The 15,937-nt window shown below is 40.5% G+C and overlaps 5 protein-coding genes across 7 annotated transcripts; 2 read left to right on the top strand and 3 right to left on the bottom strand.

Moving 5' to 3' along the window:
• Positions 1 to 918: 918 nt before the first annotated feature.
• Positions 919 to 3,319, top strand: LOC9306975 (aldose reductase). Of its 2 annotated transcripts, none has more exons than XM_021023679.1 (8): positions 919 to 1,323; positions 1,527 to 1,577; positions 1,662 to 1,732; positions 1,821 to 1,908; positions 1,980 to 2,186; positions 2,260 to 2,331; positions 2,437 to 2,679; positions 3,059 to 3,319. In XM_021023679.1, the coding sequence occupies exons 1-8, from the start codon at positions 1,180 to 1,182 to the stop codon at positions 3,146 to 3,148; spliced, it is 966 nt and encodes a 321-aa protein (XP_020879338.1). In that variant the 5' UTR covers positions 919 to 1,179; the 3' UTR covers positions 3,149 to 3,319. The 2 variants fall into 2 exon arrangements, with proteins under 2 accessions (XP_020879338.1, XP_020879337.1); XM_021023678.1 differs by having other exon boundaries at positions 1,662 to 1,735.
• LOC9309068 (cation/H(+) antiporter 26) lies at positions 3,216 to 6,164 on the bottom strand. Its single transcript, XM_021023681.1, has 4 exons — positions 5,747 to 6,164; positions 4,585 to 5,595; positions 3,600 to 4,505; positions 3,216 to 3,522 (listed from the first exon to the last, which is right to left on the bottom strand). Exons 1-4 carry the CDS (start codon positions 5,954 to 5,956, stop codon positions 3,280 to 3,282), a joined length of 2,370 nt encoding a protein of 789 aa, XP_020879340.1. The 5' UTR covers positions 5,957 to 6,164; the 3' UTR covers positions 3,216 to 3,279.
• A 1,062-nt stretch (positions 6,165 to 7,226) lies between these two features.
• Positions 7,227 to 10,513, top strand: LOC9306974 (cation/H(+) antiporter 27). Its single transcript, XM_021020650.1, has 5 exons — positions 7,227 to 7,571; positions 7,728 to 8,240; positions 8,475 to 8,972; positions 9,059 to 9,916; positions 10,095 to 10,513. The coding sequence occupies exons 1-5, from the start codon at positions 7,353 to 7,355 to the stop codon at positions 10,308 to 10,310; spliced, it is 2,304 nt and encodes a 767-aa protein (XP_020876309.1). The 5' UTR covers positions 7,227 to 7,352; the 3' UTR covers positions 10,311 to 10,513.
• Positions 10,514 to 10,701: 188 nt separating this feature from the next.
• Positions 10,702 to 13,583, bottom strand: LOC9306973 (probable protein phosphatase 2C 65). Of its 2 annotated transcripts, XM_021021448.1 has the most exons (6): positions 13,410 to 13,583; positions 12,308 to 12,494; positions 11,804 to 12,109; positions 11,603 to 11,717; positions 11,256 to 11,479; positions 10,702 to 11,175 (listed from the first exon to the last, which is right to left on the bottom strand). In XM_021021448.1, the coding sequence occupies exons 2-6, from the start codon at positions 12,362 to 12,364 to the stop codon at positions 10,876 to 10,878; spliced, it is 1,002 nt and encodes a 333-aa protein (XP_020877107.1). In that variant the 5' UTR covers positions 12,365 to 12,494; positions 13,410 to 13,583; the 3' UTR covers positions 10,702 to 10,875. The 2 variants fall into 2 exon arrangements, with proteins under 2 accessions (XP_020877107.1, XP_002870903.1); XM_002870857.2 differs by having other exon boundaries at positions 12,308 to 13,476.
• Positions 13,584 to 13,651: 68 nt separating this feature from the next.
• LOC9306972 lies at positions 13,652 to 15,859 on the bottom strand. The gene has a single exon (XM_021021447.1). It carries the CDS (start codon positions 15,407 to 15,409, stop codon positions 13,868 to 13,870), a length of 1,542 nt encoding a protein of 513 aa, XP_020877106.1. The 5' UTR covers positions 15,410 to 15,859; the 3' UTR covers positions 13,652 to 13,867.
• Between the last annotated feature and the right edge of the window lie 78 nt (positions 15,860 to 15,937).

Below are 15,937 nucleotides of genomic sequence, written 5' to 3'. Positions count from 1 at the left end.
TTGATCGACAATAAAATAGGATGAGACATTTATTTTCATTGCTCATTGATGAAATGCTGATAGCTGTATATATGAGTTAAAATTTCTATTAAAAAAAAAAAACATTCCTGAGCATAAGTGTGTATGAATTTGATCGATATAACCTAATTAGTCATTTACAGGCTAGCAAAATCTTTCAACAGCTTATATTATTTTGATTGTTAGTAAAAGCTCTTTTACTTTTGGTCTGTTACAAATTCAGTAGATAATTCCAAAAACTGTTGTTTCTTTGGAGCCCATACGTTGTGTTGATGTTTTCTGTTTATCAACAGAGAGTCCATACATTGTTTCTAGAAAATTGGAGTTGAACTCCATATGCCTAAGTACCGGCCGGGCTAGGCCCCACCAACCTACCAAGATTTTATGAAAATAGGGTTTACTCAATAATTAAGTTGTTCTCACATATTACAAACTCGTTTATAATTTTAAACTTATTTGATCGTAAATAAGAATTTTTTAAAGTATTTTCTGAGTAAAAATCATTCCAAGCATAAACATTTGCAAACTCTTAAATTGTTTAGACAGAATTTTTTTTAAAAGAAAAATAATGAGGAAAACAATTCATGCAATAATGACGATGGAAGCCTTTAGGCTCGAAATTCGAATGCTTCTTTATCTATGATGTGACTGCAAGAGTTTTTCAATAAAAAATAGTTTGGCGTTTCGGTGAAACTCTAAAAATCTAAAATAAAGGAGAATTCGATCGAGTTTTTTTGTTAGGATTGAACTTGACCAGAGTTACTGGAAACTTGGAAAAGAAACTTGACCGGTCCGCAGAAACACGAAACCAAACAAGACCGGATTTAAATCCCTAAAAAAGTAGTACTACAGTAGGTTAAAATTTAGACCGGTCCACAGAAACACATAACCAGGACCGGACCAAGCAGATAACAAAAGCAAAATTGGTCAACAAAAAAAAAGTCGCTTTAAGAATGAAGCTAGAGAGATGTGGGAGAATGGGTTGGCACACAGGTCACAGACACGCGGCTCCTCGATGGTTGTCTTCTGCCGACAGCTGCCGCGTGTATATCCTTTCCCATACGGAATCTGCCACGCTGCGTTGTATAATCTGCTTGACTAGGGCTTTAGCAGTGTATAAGAGAAGAGACGAGACGAGACTCGCCGGAGGAGAAGCCAATAATGGCACATGCCACCTTTACGTCGGAAGGTCAGAATATGGAGTCGTTTCGGCTCTTGAGCGGCCACAAAATCCCAGCCGTTGGACTCGGCACGTGGCGATCTGGGTCTCAGGCCACCCACGCCGTTGTCACTGCACTCGTCGAGGTGATTCGTCTTTCCAAGAATCAGTGGTTTCTTTTTCCTGATTCCTTCAAACCGTAGTTTTGGTTCAGTTTTGTTATTCTACAAGACAAGCTCAATTTGTTTTCAGCTTTTTTTAGTTAACACAGAGCTTACAAGTTTTTTTTTTGGTACAAGGAGAGCTTACAAGTTATTGACCAGTAAATACTCTTCCATTGAGTTTGCAGGGTGGCTATAGGCACATAGATACAGCTTGGGAGTATGGTGATCAGAGAGAGGTCTATCTCTGTCTCTCTCTCTTTGTTACATGTACTTGTTTTGTCTGAAAGTTTTGAGTTTATATGTGTTCTACTCTTTTTAAGGTCGGTCAAGGAATAAAGAGGGCGATGCACACTGGCCTTGAAAGGAGGGACCTCTTTGTGACCTCGAAGCTGTGGTAAATAAATCACTTTCTAAGAAAAATGATTGATTTCATCGTCGCCATTGATAAATGTTTTTTGTGATACATGTTTAAACAAAAGGTGCACTGAGTTATCTCCTGAGAGAGTGCGTCCTGCTCTGCAAAACACCCTTAAAGAGCTTCAATTAGAGTACCTTGATCTATACTTGGTATGTTGTGAATCAAATATTAGTCTTTATTTTTACTGTTCATTCTTTCTTTACAATTCAGTTTTGTGCAGATTCACTGGCCTTTCCGGCTAAGAGAAGGAGCCAGTAAGCCACCAAAGGCAGGAGACGTTCTTGACTTTGACATGGAAGGAGTTTGGAGAGAAATGGAGAATCTTGCCAAGGACAATCTTGTCAGGAATATCGGTGTCTGTAACTTTACAGTCACTAAGCTCAATAAGCTGCTAGAATTTGCTGAATTGATCCCTTCCGTTTGCCAGGTATAGGTTCTTCATATCACATGTGTAAGTTCATCGAAAATCTTATGTATTGAGTTTTTATATTTGGCCTCAGATGGAAATGCATCCTGGTTGGAGAAACGATACAATGCTCGAATTCTGCAAGAAGAATGAGATCCATGTTACTGTAAGTATACTAATATGATTCTTGGTTCATGTAATTGGACATATATTCACTGCTTAAGTTGAAGAAATCTGATGTGATCTTATATTCATGATTGGAACCTTGAAGGCATATTCGCCGTTGGGATCTCAAGAAGGTGGGAGAGATCTGATACATGATCAGACGGTGGATAGAATAGCAAAGAAGCTGAATAAGACACCGGGACAGGTTCTAGTGAAATGGGGTTTACAGAGAGGAACAAGTGTCATCCCTAAGTCATTGAATCCAGAGAGGATCAAAGAGAACATCAAAGTGTTTGATTGGGTGATCCCTGAAAAAGACTTCCAAGCTCTCAACAGCATTACTGACCAGGTAAACTTACCAATTTACCAACCAGAATCTTTCAATGATTTGTCACAGCAATAGTAAATTGCTTGGTAGTTACTAGCTTTAGTAGGACAATCAGTTTATTTTTGGTTAGTTATTTCTGTTACTGAGAGACAGAGCACTTGTTTGTCTTCTGTGCTTCCTGAGTACTTGTTTATAGTGAGTAGTGAGTAGTGAGTAGTGAGGTACAGAACAGAGTAAGGAACAGTTTAGTAGTGAGTAGTGAGTAGTGAGTAGTGAGGTACAGAACAGAGTAAGGAACAGAGCACTTCTCTGCTTCTGAGTTTCTGTAAGAGAAAACTAATGATGTTTTCAGCTTATTGACTCTGTTCACACTGTGGGTCTTCTTTGGCCTCTGATGCAGAAACGAGTGATGGACGGTGAGGATATCTTCGTCAACAAGACCGAAGGTCCATTCCGTAGTGTGGCTGATCTATGGGACCATGAAGATTAATCGAACCCGAGAATCAAGTAAAATCATGTAAGGTGTTTGTTGTAAAATATCGAATGTACAGTCTCTAATAAAAGAAGGCAGTCTCTTGCAACTCCTAAAAGCTGTAAAAACATTACAAATGCTCTATGCCATTAAGCCTCCTCGACGACGGAGGAGAGTTGTTGTTGTACAGCCAAAACCGATGCAGTGAGCTTGAGATCACTGGAAACGAGCAGATCTCCGATCTCTCCAAGCTCCTCGATCTCACTCCATACCGATAATCCTTGAAGCACTTGAAAACTTTCTTCGTGTCTGATTCCAACCATTATCAAATCGTAATTGTTACCTTCTTCTCTCAGTAGGTTCACCAGATCACTCGCTTCCTTTATCCATACCTAAGATCAAAATGAACGGTTAAACTAATCTGGTATGTGAAAACCGGAGATAAAGGTCGCTTCGTGTTTATATTTACCTCTCGTAAAGTGACATTGTGTTTGTTCATGGTGTCTTGACGGAACTTTTCCATGGTTCTGAAATCGAGTCTTCTCTCTATGACGTCGTTTAGGTGTGAGACGTTTTCTCCGTCGACAAGTTTAAGAACGGTTAGGTTTACGCAAGGGTGGTTTGACAACCTAACCGCAAACGCCAGCGTCTCACGGTCGTCTGCTCCCCCGAGGAATATCGAACAGACGTTGATTCTCATTGAGCCGTTCTTCATCGTGGTTCCCATGTTCTTGAAATCTGGAAGCCGTCCTTGGTCCATTAGAACCGCAACGGAGCAAGGTGAGACATTCAGGACGTTGCGACAGAGCCTTCGTTCTGCTGCAGTCCCGTCCTCAATCCCGATAATGATGAGATCGGTTCCTTTGTCAAAGGCCAAGGTACATACGTCCTCGTGCATCGTCTTGCTCGGTGCAACTGCTGTGAAACATTCGACGGAAACGTTTTCTTGTAAATCGTGTCCGCTTTGAAATTTCTCGAAGGCTTTGGAGATCTGATCTCTGCGGCTGGAGGACATTGAGGACTCGTCGTTGTGGCCAGCATGGTCGATGGGACCGGGATGGTGTTGAATAAGAAGAGGGACGTTATGGCGCTCAAGCTCTTCGAGATTGACGGAAACGATGGAGAGCGAAGAGGCGCTTGACATACAAGAAGAGAGCTCCAAGACGGTGAGGATGGAAGGAACGGTTTCGCGGTGGTAGAAACAAGTGAGGATCTTGAGAGGACTGTTCGGTTCGTAGTGCTGAACGGTTTGTCGCCGATAAGTGATGTGTTTCCGCTGCACCCAGCCGTGAAGGTTTTTGACTATGGTCGAGAAAATGGTCGAGTGAACCATGGCAGAGATCACCATTATCCCAAATGCTTCCTGGCTTATATTCTGCATCTCTTAAAACAATACTTAAAAGTCAGAACTAATTGACGATGAATGATATTTCTTTGTACTAAATAAATTGTACCTTGTAGTTCAACAGCTGTTTGAAGATTTGGACATCATAGATCCCTTGTATGCAGACGATGAACCCGACAATCACGGCGTGTGATAAAGGAACTTTGAAGTAAAGCGATGGAAGGAGGATGGCGGCAAACTTTGCAGCACTAATGATAAGGAAAAGCAACTCCAAACTTATGACGTCGCGTAGTTGGAATGAAAAGAAATCGACTTTGTTACCAATCCCGATGACGTAACACGGCATAAGAACCGCATAACAGAAGCTACCGATCTTGTCTGTGAGACCAGTACCGAGAGGAGGCGTCTTAGGAGTGACAAGACCGAGAGCTACGGATCCGACTATGTAAGGAAACCCTACGGTTTCAGCCAGGAAAGTAGCGGTGCACAACATGACGCAGATGGTGCATAGATGGGAAGCCTTCAGTTTCTTTCCTTCAGATGTTCTCTTCACTATCCAGTTGAATATTGGTCGGCTCACAACTACTATACCAACAAGCAGTAGTACCTTTGTGAAGGTAGGCATATAAGTGGCCTTGGAGTAATTGTGTTGCAAGAAACTATTAAAGGTAATTAAAAGGAGGAAAAAACCCCAGCCGAAGCAGTTAGCCACCATTATGGAGGATAGGGCTAACCTTCCGGGCTCCGAGTTTAGCATCTTGAGATTTGACAAAACCGAATACGCCACTTGAAAATACACTACGGATTGGTTTGTCAGTAAATCGTGGAGCTGCTCGGGCTTATTTTTCGCCACGGTTCCACGGATGTTGCTCGTGATTACTGTACATGCTATGGCGCCCACCACGTAAGGAAACAGAAAAAGAGAGAAACCATTGATGATTGCGAGCTTGCCTCCTCGCTTTATAACTCCCATGTCCACTTGAGCTGTGCTTATGTATGAGATGAACATGAAGGAGATTGCCTCAAATGATTCTATTATGAAGAAGCTTCTTGTGTTGAAGAATTTTGTTACTAAATCAATGTTCTGTCCCAAAGCCGAGGGGCCTAAGAATATCCCAGCCTGTTTCATATATATAAACAAATGTATCACTAATATACCTTTTTTTATGTTCCATCTACAAAAGCCTTGAAATACCTTTCTATATATGTTCTTGTAACCTTCTTAAAAAAAAACACACGTAAAATGGCGTGGAAAAATGTTAAATATATACCAGAATTTGAGTGACAAAGTCGACATTAGCGAGAGGACGGAGAAGAGCTTGGAAGACGGAAGAGAGAGAAGAGACGAGAGAAATGAGAAGAAGAAGAAGAGGAGTCGAATATTTCAATGGATCATCTCCTCTAAGTAATCCGCCAGAGCTTGAACCCAACCATGCCTCACATACAAATTCATGTGTTCCATTTCTAACACTATTGTTCATCTTTTTTTCTTTGAGAATTTTTTTTTAAAACTAGTATTAATGTTCTTCTTTATAACCATTTTTGTTTGTGTTTTTGAATTCAGCATAATGCTAACTAACTGAGCAAACAGATCAAGCTTGAGCTGGGAAGAAGATACATGTTTCTTTTTTTAAGATTTCAAACAGTTTTTGTTGTTTTTTCAAGGAATTTGTGTTGACTTTATAACCGTAAGAGAAAAAATAGGAAAAATTAGGGCTGGGCATTCGGGTATGCGGGTCGGGTTCGGGTAAAACCCAATCGGGTATGGGTCTTTCGGGTAGAGGAGTTTAGGACCCAATAGGGTAAATCTAAAATATCGGTTCGGTTTCGGTTCGGGTCGGTTCGGGTTTAGATTTTCATAACCGCTAAATACCCGAAAAAATCGGATACCCTTCGGGTTCGGGTATTTTATACCCGATTATACCCAAATACCCAAAAATTTACCCAAATACCCGAAAATTTTACCCTAATATCCAAATTTTACCCGAAATTTTACCCTAATATCCTAATTTTACCCAACATTTTATCCGAATAACCGGAATTTTATCCAAATATTCCAAAAATTTACAAGTATCTCGCATATAAATATATTTAGTCTTAAATATTTAAATATAAGTATATTTAGTTTTTGGTCATTATTCTCGGATATTTGGATATAAATGTATTTAGCTTGAATATTAGATATATAAAGTTTTTATATGTATAAGTATATATAATTTCGGGTTATCGGGTACCCGTTCGGGTATCGGGTTCGGATAGGGTTTTACCCTATACCCACGGGTACGACGTTACAAGACCCAATAGGATAAATAGCTAATACCCGTACCCGCCCCGAACCGGTTTTTTCTGATCGGTTTCGGTTCGGGTACTCGGGTACGGTTTTTTTGCCCAGGCCTAAGAAAAATGATATTTCTTTCGCATATTTAATTTTGGGTATTTTTACTCCATCGTTATGGGTATTTTTACTGGTTACTAAACAAACCCTTAATTTGACCTAACTTATTATTTTGTTAACGACTTCATGGATTTACTAGCTAGCTAGGTTGATTATTATAACATCAATTACATGCAAATATATATATATATTACATGTACAACACACACATGTTTGTGGCAATCAATCTCAAGCTATAATGATCATCTGACCATGCTCATGATTTACCACACATAGAAACATATATAGGAAACCTTAAAAGTAGGATGACCTCTAAAGAGAAATAAGGAACAAGAGGATAAACAACATCTACAATTAAACCCCTAAATATAGTTAGAGAGAGCAAAAAAATAAAGAATAATCATACTTTCTTCTTCAACTCATACAATCTCTATATCTCCCTCTATGGATTGACTCTTTAGGGAAATACCTAGAAGGAGAAAATGGAAAATATCACCAAAACTTTTCAGTACGGAGGAGTCGAATGGCTTTGCGAGCCATGGGTTGGTGCAGGCTCCTTGGGGATTGGCCGGGGAGAGAATCCGCTCAAGTTTGCTCTTCCTCTTCTTCTCCTTCAGATATCTGTCTTTACCATATTTTCCGTATCTCTTCAGTTTTTTCTCCGGCCTTTCGGAAAATTTGCATTCCTCACTCAGATGCTGGTATACCTTTCCATATCTAATCGTCTATGCTTTTTATCACATTTTTCTTGACTGGAAATTTTCTAGTGAAAAATATGGACTAATAATCTCAAAATTAAACATGTAGCAGCTAATGATGTAAATGTGTGACTTAATTAATAATGATTTTGTTTGCAGGCTGGGATCTGCTTAGGACCGTCCGTTATAGGACGTAACAAACAGTACATGTCTACATTTTTCTACACGAGAAGCGTGTACATAATCGAATCCTTCGAGGCCATATGTTTTCTCTTCATTTGCTACATTACAACATGTCAAGTAGACACTAGGATGATAAAGAGAGTAGGCAAGTTAGCATTCATAAACGGCATCTTACTTTTCCTTATACCTTTCGTATGGGGCCAATTCGCAGCCATCTTGATCTCCAAGAGGCTCGGAGGCGGGCCAGCGGGGATCCCTCCCGTGGAGTTCCACCACATAGCGATCGTCGAATCCACAATGTTTTTTCAGGTGGTTTATGGAGTCTTGTCGAGCCTAAAGATGTTGAACACTGAGCCAGGGAGGTTAGCACTTGCCTCCATGATGGTGCATGACTGCCTCTCATGGTGTTTTTTCATGCTTAACATCGCCATTAAACTTAATGTGGACTTACCCAATAAAAATCGCGCTGCTTTCTTGTCCGTCTTACAGGTAACCAAGTTGACATAAATTTTTTCTTAGTTAATCTACAAACTTCACTTTGGAACATATATCTTCCAATTTTCTTAATAAAAAAATATAATTGACTGTATAAATTTCTACAAAAATAGACAAAGTAACATCCTAATAAAATGCATGAATCCAATAATATTTACGTATAAATTTGCTTTGATCTATATATATATACACTTTTTATTGATGATATAAAGTCGGAAATGAATGCAGATGCTAATGATACTGGCAATAATATTTGTGTTCCGACCAATAATGAAGTGGATGAAGAATCGAACACCAGAAGGACACTCTCTCAAGGCCTCCTATCTCTCCGTTATATGCGTCTTGCTCTTCATCTCCAGTCTTTGGGCTGAATTTGTTGGTTTACCTTACTTCTTTGGTGCGGTCGTCTTAGGTCTAGCCACCCCAAAACGTCCGCCTCTAGGCACGGGACTGTCAGACAAAATCGGTTGTTTTGTTTGGTCTGTCCTGATGCCTTGCTACGTCATTGGGATTGGCTATAATATCGATCTCTCACTGTTTTCCTGGGGAGATGTTATCCGGTTTGAGCTACTTTTTGGCGTGGTCAGGGTTGCCAAAATGATAGCCATTGCCTTGCCTTCCCTTTACTATAATGTGCCTCTTTGGCAGGCCATTCTTGTCGGGTTTATCGTCAATATCCAAGGACTTTACGACGTTCAAATATACAAACAGAATCTCAATTACACGGTAAAAATAATAATAATAATTCATTTAGTTTTTGGAACATATATGATTTTAGGTCAATAACAATCAATAATGGCCAAGGGGTGCAGAAAATATCAAGCAAATCTTTTGGAGCAATGGTGATGTCAGCAACGGTAAACTCAACAATTGTCATAGTGATAGTGAAGAAACTGTATCAAACCATGAGCAAACGCAACCCATACAAGAGACGTACGGTGCAGCACTGCCGAGTGGGGGCTCCGCTAAGGATCCTCACTTGTTTCCGGAACCGTGAGGCGGTCCGCCCGGTGCTTGACCTCGTCGAACTCTCTCGTCCAGCCATCGGGTCTCCTCTCTCAGTCTTCGCTGTGAATCTAGAAGAGCTTAATAACCATAGTCTTCCTCTCCTTATTCATCACACGCAAGAGATTAGTCCCTTCATCGTGCCTAGCCGAAGAGACCAGATTGTTAAGGCCTTCCACAACTTCGAGAAGACTAATCAGGAGACCGTGTTGATAGAGTGCTTCACGGCAGTGGCGCCGCGAAAGACGATGCACGAGGATGTGTGTGCGATTGCCTTTGACCAGGAAACAGATATTGTGATCCTAACTCTTGATGCCGGGATAGAGTCATGGGAGAGGCTCCTGTGTCGTAATCTCCTGCAAAACTGTCCCTGCTCCGTTGCGCTTTTCATAGACAGAGGAAGGCTTCCAGATTTCAGGTTCGTTCCACTGAAAAAGCTCACCATCAATATCTGTGCTATCTTCTTAGGAGGACCAGATGACCGTGAAATGCTTGCGTATGCAACACGCTTAGCCAGCCATCCAAGCGTCGATCTCCATGTCTTCCGGCTCGTGGACCAGAACGGCGTCTCTCCGCTCAGAGACATGGTCGAGAGGAACCACGACATGAGAGTCATCAACGTCTTCCGCAAAGAAAATTCCAAGAAAAACATCATCTTCAGAGAGGTAATAATTATTCATATTATGAGAACCCTTTTTGCCTTGACTTGGAAGTTTAGACGAAACCTTCTCTATGAAACAGAGTTTTCTATTCGGTTTTGAAAGTTTCTTGTTTAGACGAAAACAGAGGTTGTCTTTATCTAACCTATCATAACGTGTTCCCCTGTTTCTGACATTCTTAAAGGTAAGAATAGAGGAAGCAGTGGATCTATTGGATCTACTAAGGAAGGAAGGAGACGACTTCGATCTGATGATGGTCGGGATAAGACACGAAGAAAATCTTTTGATGTTGGAAGGATTGTCAGAATGGAGCGATATGAAGGAGTTAGGAGAGGTCGGAGATGTGTTGATCTCCAAAGATCTCGAGCTCTCTGTTTCGGTTCTCGCGGTCCAGCAATGAGAGCAGTGATGGTTTATCTCGTTTTCGTTCCCCGATTTTATGGATTTGTACAGCCTTTTGTAGAGTGTTAATATCTTCTTATATTCAAAAAGTTATTAAAAAAAAATACTACCATTCAAGAATCTCTCTTGTTACTCCTTTCTTTCAAATCATTCCAGGATGATAAGTTTAATAGAGAATTAACACAAAAATTACCGTATAAACCATTACTGAAATGTTAGTGTTTCTGACTTTGCAACCATCTTTGTGTTAAAGAGATTTTATTCAATAATTTTTTTTTTAGTTTTTATTTGTTAAGTAATCACCATCTTTACTTTTTCGTTTTAAGATAAAGCTATTCAGGTTATTGCATTTGCTGAGAAAAGAACTTAGGAATCTTGAACAACTGTGAGGTTGAAATTTGTTTGTCTACTCTTTTTTCTTTTCAATTGCTTCAAAAAAAACAAACAGAACACAAAGTTATTCACACACAAATAAAGTTGATGTTGAGTAGTATCGACACACCTCAACAGGTTCAAATTTTACTAAACAGTTTGAAACAACAACAACAATAACAATGATCCTACTATGAAACCCGTTGGGGTAGACCCAATGGCGACAATGGTGCGACTCCATAGCACTCGTTATTGCTCTTATTTGATCTCCAGGAAATAGTCGATATTGCTCGGCTCACGTTTCCTTCTCTTGGGTATGGCCGGTGGTTTAGGTAAAGGACCACCACCGCACAGTCATCAGCTTTAGAGGCTGGAAACTTTGTTCTCCAAGTCCGAGCGGCTCGCTGAACCAACGTCTCAGCTGCAATTGTCCGGTCCTTGCAGGAACCTACAACTTTCACCACTTCTTCGTTTGACAAAACATCCCAAATCTGTTCATCAAAAAACACGCAGAAATCATTTAGTAGGGAATGCATTTGTCAGAAGACTGAAAGCTGTACAAGTTGTTTACCCCATCAGTAGCTAGAACCACAAACTCGTCTTCTCTGCTGACTTTTCTGCAGAAGATGTCAGGAATGCAGACAAGTCCATAGTCTTTGAGGCAGAAATCACCAAAAGCCCTTGACATTGCGAGCCCCGGGCAATCATCATCAGGCATCCACACTCTATACACATCGGGTTCCTCCTCCATAGCAAACACCCTTCCCTTGCATGACACTATTCTCTCTGCTTCGCCTGTTAATAGAAATAAAAACGAAAAGTTCTTCAGGAGATTTATTTATACGTTCCAACTCAACATTTGGTACTTTTCAAAGAGGTATTAAGCCCTACGTTAAAAGAAAAGGATAAGATACTAACGTTGGACACAGGGTTTCAGATCAACCGTGAGTTGGACAGCTTTGAAACTGTTCTTGCTTCGGGTGCCAAGAACGGCTCGTGAATCTCCCAAGTTGGCGATCACCAAACAGTCAGCCTGCAAATGTTTGACAAAACATCTTTCAATCTCTTTTGATCAACTGTCTTGAAAAACTCATAAAGCTTAAGAGACTGCTGATTTACCTGTTTAAAGACAGTTACAGCAGTTGTACCGCTGCAAAAACTATCATAAGGAGAGTCGAGACCAAGTTCACTGTCTATTTGCTTGAAGAATGTCACTAGAATGTCCTCGAATTCACGGAAGAGTTCCTCCTGACTCTGTGAACTATTATTCTCTACGTTTTCATTGCCGGCAGATTTGGAAGATCTAATTTTCGAATGGACCCTCGAAGGTAAATTTTCACATACGTGACGAGAAATCTTGTGACCCATGGGACCGTGACCGTCAAATACACCACAAAAGATCATATCTTCCTCCCCACCAAAGTTCTGCAGCAAAGGTTATGATGCGATATGATTGGTCATTGCCTTAAGAGAGGCAGCATCAATATGTAAAATCCCATGTAATAGCAGAAAATTAAGAAAACAAAGCAGTAATGGCCACAAATGCTAGCGCCTGAAACCGAACCAAGAGAACAAGAAAAATATGAAATGGCCCAACAGGAAACAAAATGTTAAAACTCTTACCTCCCAGACTGTCATGGCGTCTTGATTTATTCCTTTTTTCCCTTGTTTGATTGACATGGAAACGTGTTTGGATGATCCACGCGTCCTTACAACAGCTCCATCATTTGTGTCCCTAACCTCAGCCTCTCCGTTTCCATATTCATTACTATCATCCGTGCCATGCTCCACAATTATCCCTGTGCCCTTGCTACAACAGACCCCCATTTAGACTGCCAGAGACTGGTACGCAACAAGAAACAAAAACAAACAGGAAATTTCTGGAAACACGACGTGTGGCTATGTTCTTTGGAAGAAGTAATTGAAGAGAGGAGAGCAGGGCAGAGATGAAACAACCAGATAAAAGCTTTCCATGGGATCACCTTGTAAGGCCTTATCGGAGAACGAAGTCAAAGGAAGAAGAAAGGAGGATAAAGAAGGGAAACTAGAACAGACAAGCATGAAAGAAACCTAATGAGAAGAATGATTGCTAGATCAAACAACAGATTACAATAACACAAAATGCCATTTTTCTCTTGTTGAAGCTTAAATTGAAAATTATAATGGAAAGGTCAAAAGGGTTTTTTCAGATGAACAAAAAACTGAAGAGAGAGAGAAAGGGAGAGAGAAAGATCAGGGATGGAGAAATATTTGTTTATTATTTTCTCTCTGTCTAAGAATAGATTGAAATCTAGATGGGGATTATCCATAATTGGATACTAAAGACTACCAATAAAAAACTACCTGACTTGATCGATTTTCCTCCTTTAACTCTTTATACAATCCACAGCACAAAAAACTAACTTCTCCTTCACCAAATCATAGCCTTGCTTTCGACAACCAACACTAACGAACAGGAAAAACTATAGTACCAAAACTAAAATAAACCATTGGCTGTTTCTTTGTTAAGTTCTCATATCAAGTAGACAAACAGATTGGCCGATCTTATTATAGTTAAGGCATTTGCATTGATCAATTTATAAGGAAGATAAATTATAGGCCAGGACTCTGAAATTCCGAAAACAACTATTGATTACTTAAATAAACCATAGTCTTCAATTCTAGCATAAAATCCACCTGAGAAAACGTTATTAATGAAGATAAAACGAAGGAGAGACGAACATACCTGATTCAAGGCATTTGCATTGCTCCATTTATAGGCCCCGACTTTGCAGAAGATCATTTTGAAACATTCTTCCGGAGTACAATATCTAAGAAGAGGCAAAATTCCAGAAAACAAACACAAACAAACTTGTGTTCTTCCTCCATATATATAGACAAGGAAAGCAGAAATCCTTACAAAATTAGATCATATATACAATGGATGCAGAGAACAGCAGAAGCAAGAAAATTTAAGAAGAGTGACAGTTGCGAGAGTAAAAGAAACTCAAATTTCATTTCAAGCTAAACTTCTTTTTTCTTACAGTAAAGGGAAGTTCAGCATAGACAACGTATTTTTAATAGAAACCTACAATATCCGCTTTATATTCTAGAAGAAGAAAGTACATTTTATAGTTGTGGAACGATATTGACCCAAGCATAGAAGAAGAAGAAGAAGAAGAAGATTATGCAGCATCCTAACCATTACCACCATTGATGGACAAGCACCCCTCTTTGTCTGAGCGAAGTGAAGAGCTCTAAGCATTGGTTATACGTCTTGTTGTACTTTTGGCTCCTTTGACCAGGACAACATCTCTGCCACCTGTTGTAATGGCATTCAAGGAACAACTCGTCGATTAGACAAATCGCTCCTGTCTTGATTAGCCTCGGGATCAGATCGAATTCGGTTCCTTCAACATCCATCTTCATAACAACAAAGTCCCTCTCTCTCACACTCTTCTTCAGCCAGTCAGCGAAATCAAACCCTTGAATCAAATTGACCTCTCCAGCTAAGTCACTGGAGGAAGACTTTTTAACAGGCTGGATTCTGCCCATTCCCCTGCCCTTTGCTTTGGCTTCCGCTTCCTTTCCCGGATCGTGATTTATCTCAAATGATAATGTCTCGTTCCTCACCCATGCTGCGTATGGCAATAGGTTCACCTTTTTCTTAATCTTATACTCTTCATGAAAGGCTTTGTCGGCCTCAATGGCGAAAACATCAAAAGTTTTGTTCTGCTTAGGGTACTCTTTCTTGAACCAACTCCCAATACTGGACCCGTAACTTCGAGCACCAACATCAACGTATACATATCTACTCTTGAAACGTATATCTACCATAGAAGGCACATATTTAATATTCTTAATGTTCCTCTTAAGTGTAATCCATGGCTTAAGAGGCTCTTCTTGAATCAGTGGCTCTGCATCCCGAATCAAATCTCTTTTGTAACCGGGAATCCAGCACTTTCCACCAGAATCATCACCGGAATTCTTCCTGTGATGATGACCATCAATCTCTGAGTATTTCTGAATAACGAATTCTCTGATATGAGGCATTGAAGAATCAAAACCATCGATATCACGCATCTTCACCAATCTGCAAGAATTAAACAAATCAAGGAATGAATTGAAACTGTACGTATCTGTAGCCCCAACATGAACCACCGCAAACCCTTGGGGTTTCAGTGTTCGAGTAATCTCATCGGCGAACTCCAACTGCTTCAACGACTTCCCAAGGCGACCACCACCGGAGAAGACAAAATCGAAAGCGTTATCCTCGAAGGGAATAGCATGTCCCTCGCCTCTGACCACCAACGGCCTAAAAGCCTTCTTAGAGATCCCGACGGAGTTCTTGACCCCAATCTCTCTGAGTGAGTGAACCTCTTGTCCAATCGCCGTTTCCACACAAAGCGTCTTCGAATCCGGGGAGAGATAACCGTCGGCGATCAGATCCTGAAAGATGGAGGAGTAAAACTGAACGGCTTTGATCCAATCCCTGCTGGTATAGAGATCATCCCCAGGGGAAGTAGATCTGATGGCGTCGATAGCAGAAGCGCCGGAGCCAGCACCGGAGATGACAAAGTTGAGATTCTCAGGGAGAGAGAAGAAGCAGAAGTCGCCGCGATTGCATGATTCACCGGTGATGGTAACAACATAAGCAAATCTGACAACGATGATAAGAACACCAAAGAGAAGCACGCGAACCATAATATTCCGCAAGAAGCTCGGTTTCACCATGGAAGTCTCCATTGTATATATGTATCTCACTGCTAAAACTACTTTACAAGTGGTCGTCCCCCAAAAAAAAAAAAAAAAAAATCACTGACAGAGACAGAGAGAATAAAGAACGAAAGAATAGCTCTCGGTAGGTTTGTTTGTTAATTGGAGCAAAGACTTAAATCAACCCTAAATCTGAGGAGGTGGAACAAAGACTAACGAGAAGAGAACCGAGCAGAGGTGTGATTAGCTCCGATTAGGGTTGGGAATAGACAATACGAATTGCAGATCCGACAAGTAGTTGGAGGATAACGGCAAAAGAAGCGCATAGTTCGCCACGGTTTTCGGAAAAAAAACAAGGGGAGATGATGAGGAGTTTTTCCGGCGACTATACGGCGGAGGAAAGAGATAGAGACATGGAATCTGGAGTGAGCAAAAAAAATGCAAAGGGGTTGAAGAAGAAAGAGAGATAGAGGGGAATCGGAAAAAAGACAGGAGAAGATAAAAAAAGCAGAGCGTTTTTCTCTAAACGCGGTTGCTACAGCGGAAAGAGGTTTGCTT

The sequence above is a fragment of the Arabidopsis lyrata genome (genome assembly GCF_000004255.2).
Source record: "Arabidopsis lyrata subsp. lyrata unplaced genomic scaffold ARALYscaffold_6, whole genome shotgun sequence".
NCBI classification, from domain to species: Eukaryota; Viridiplantae; Streptophyta; class Magnoliopsida; order Brassicales; family Brassicaceae; genus Arabidopsis; species Arabidopsis lyrata.
The sequence above is the reverse complement of the archived record's forward strand: the minus strand, read 5'-3'. Positions and strand labels throughout refer to the sequence as shown.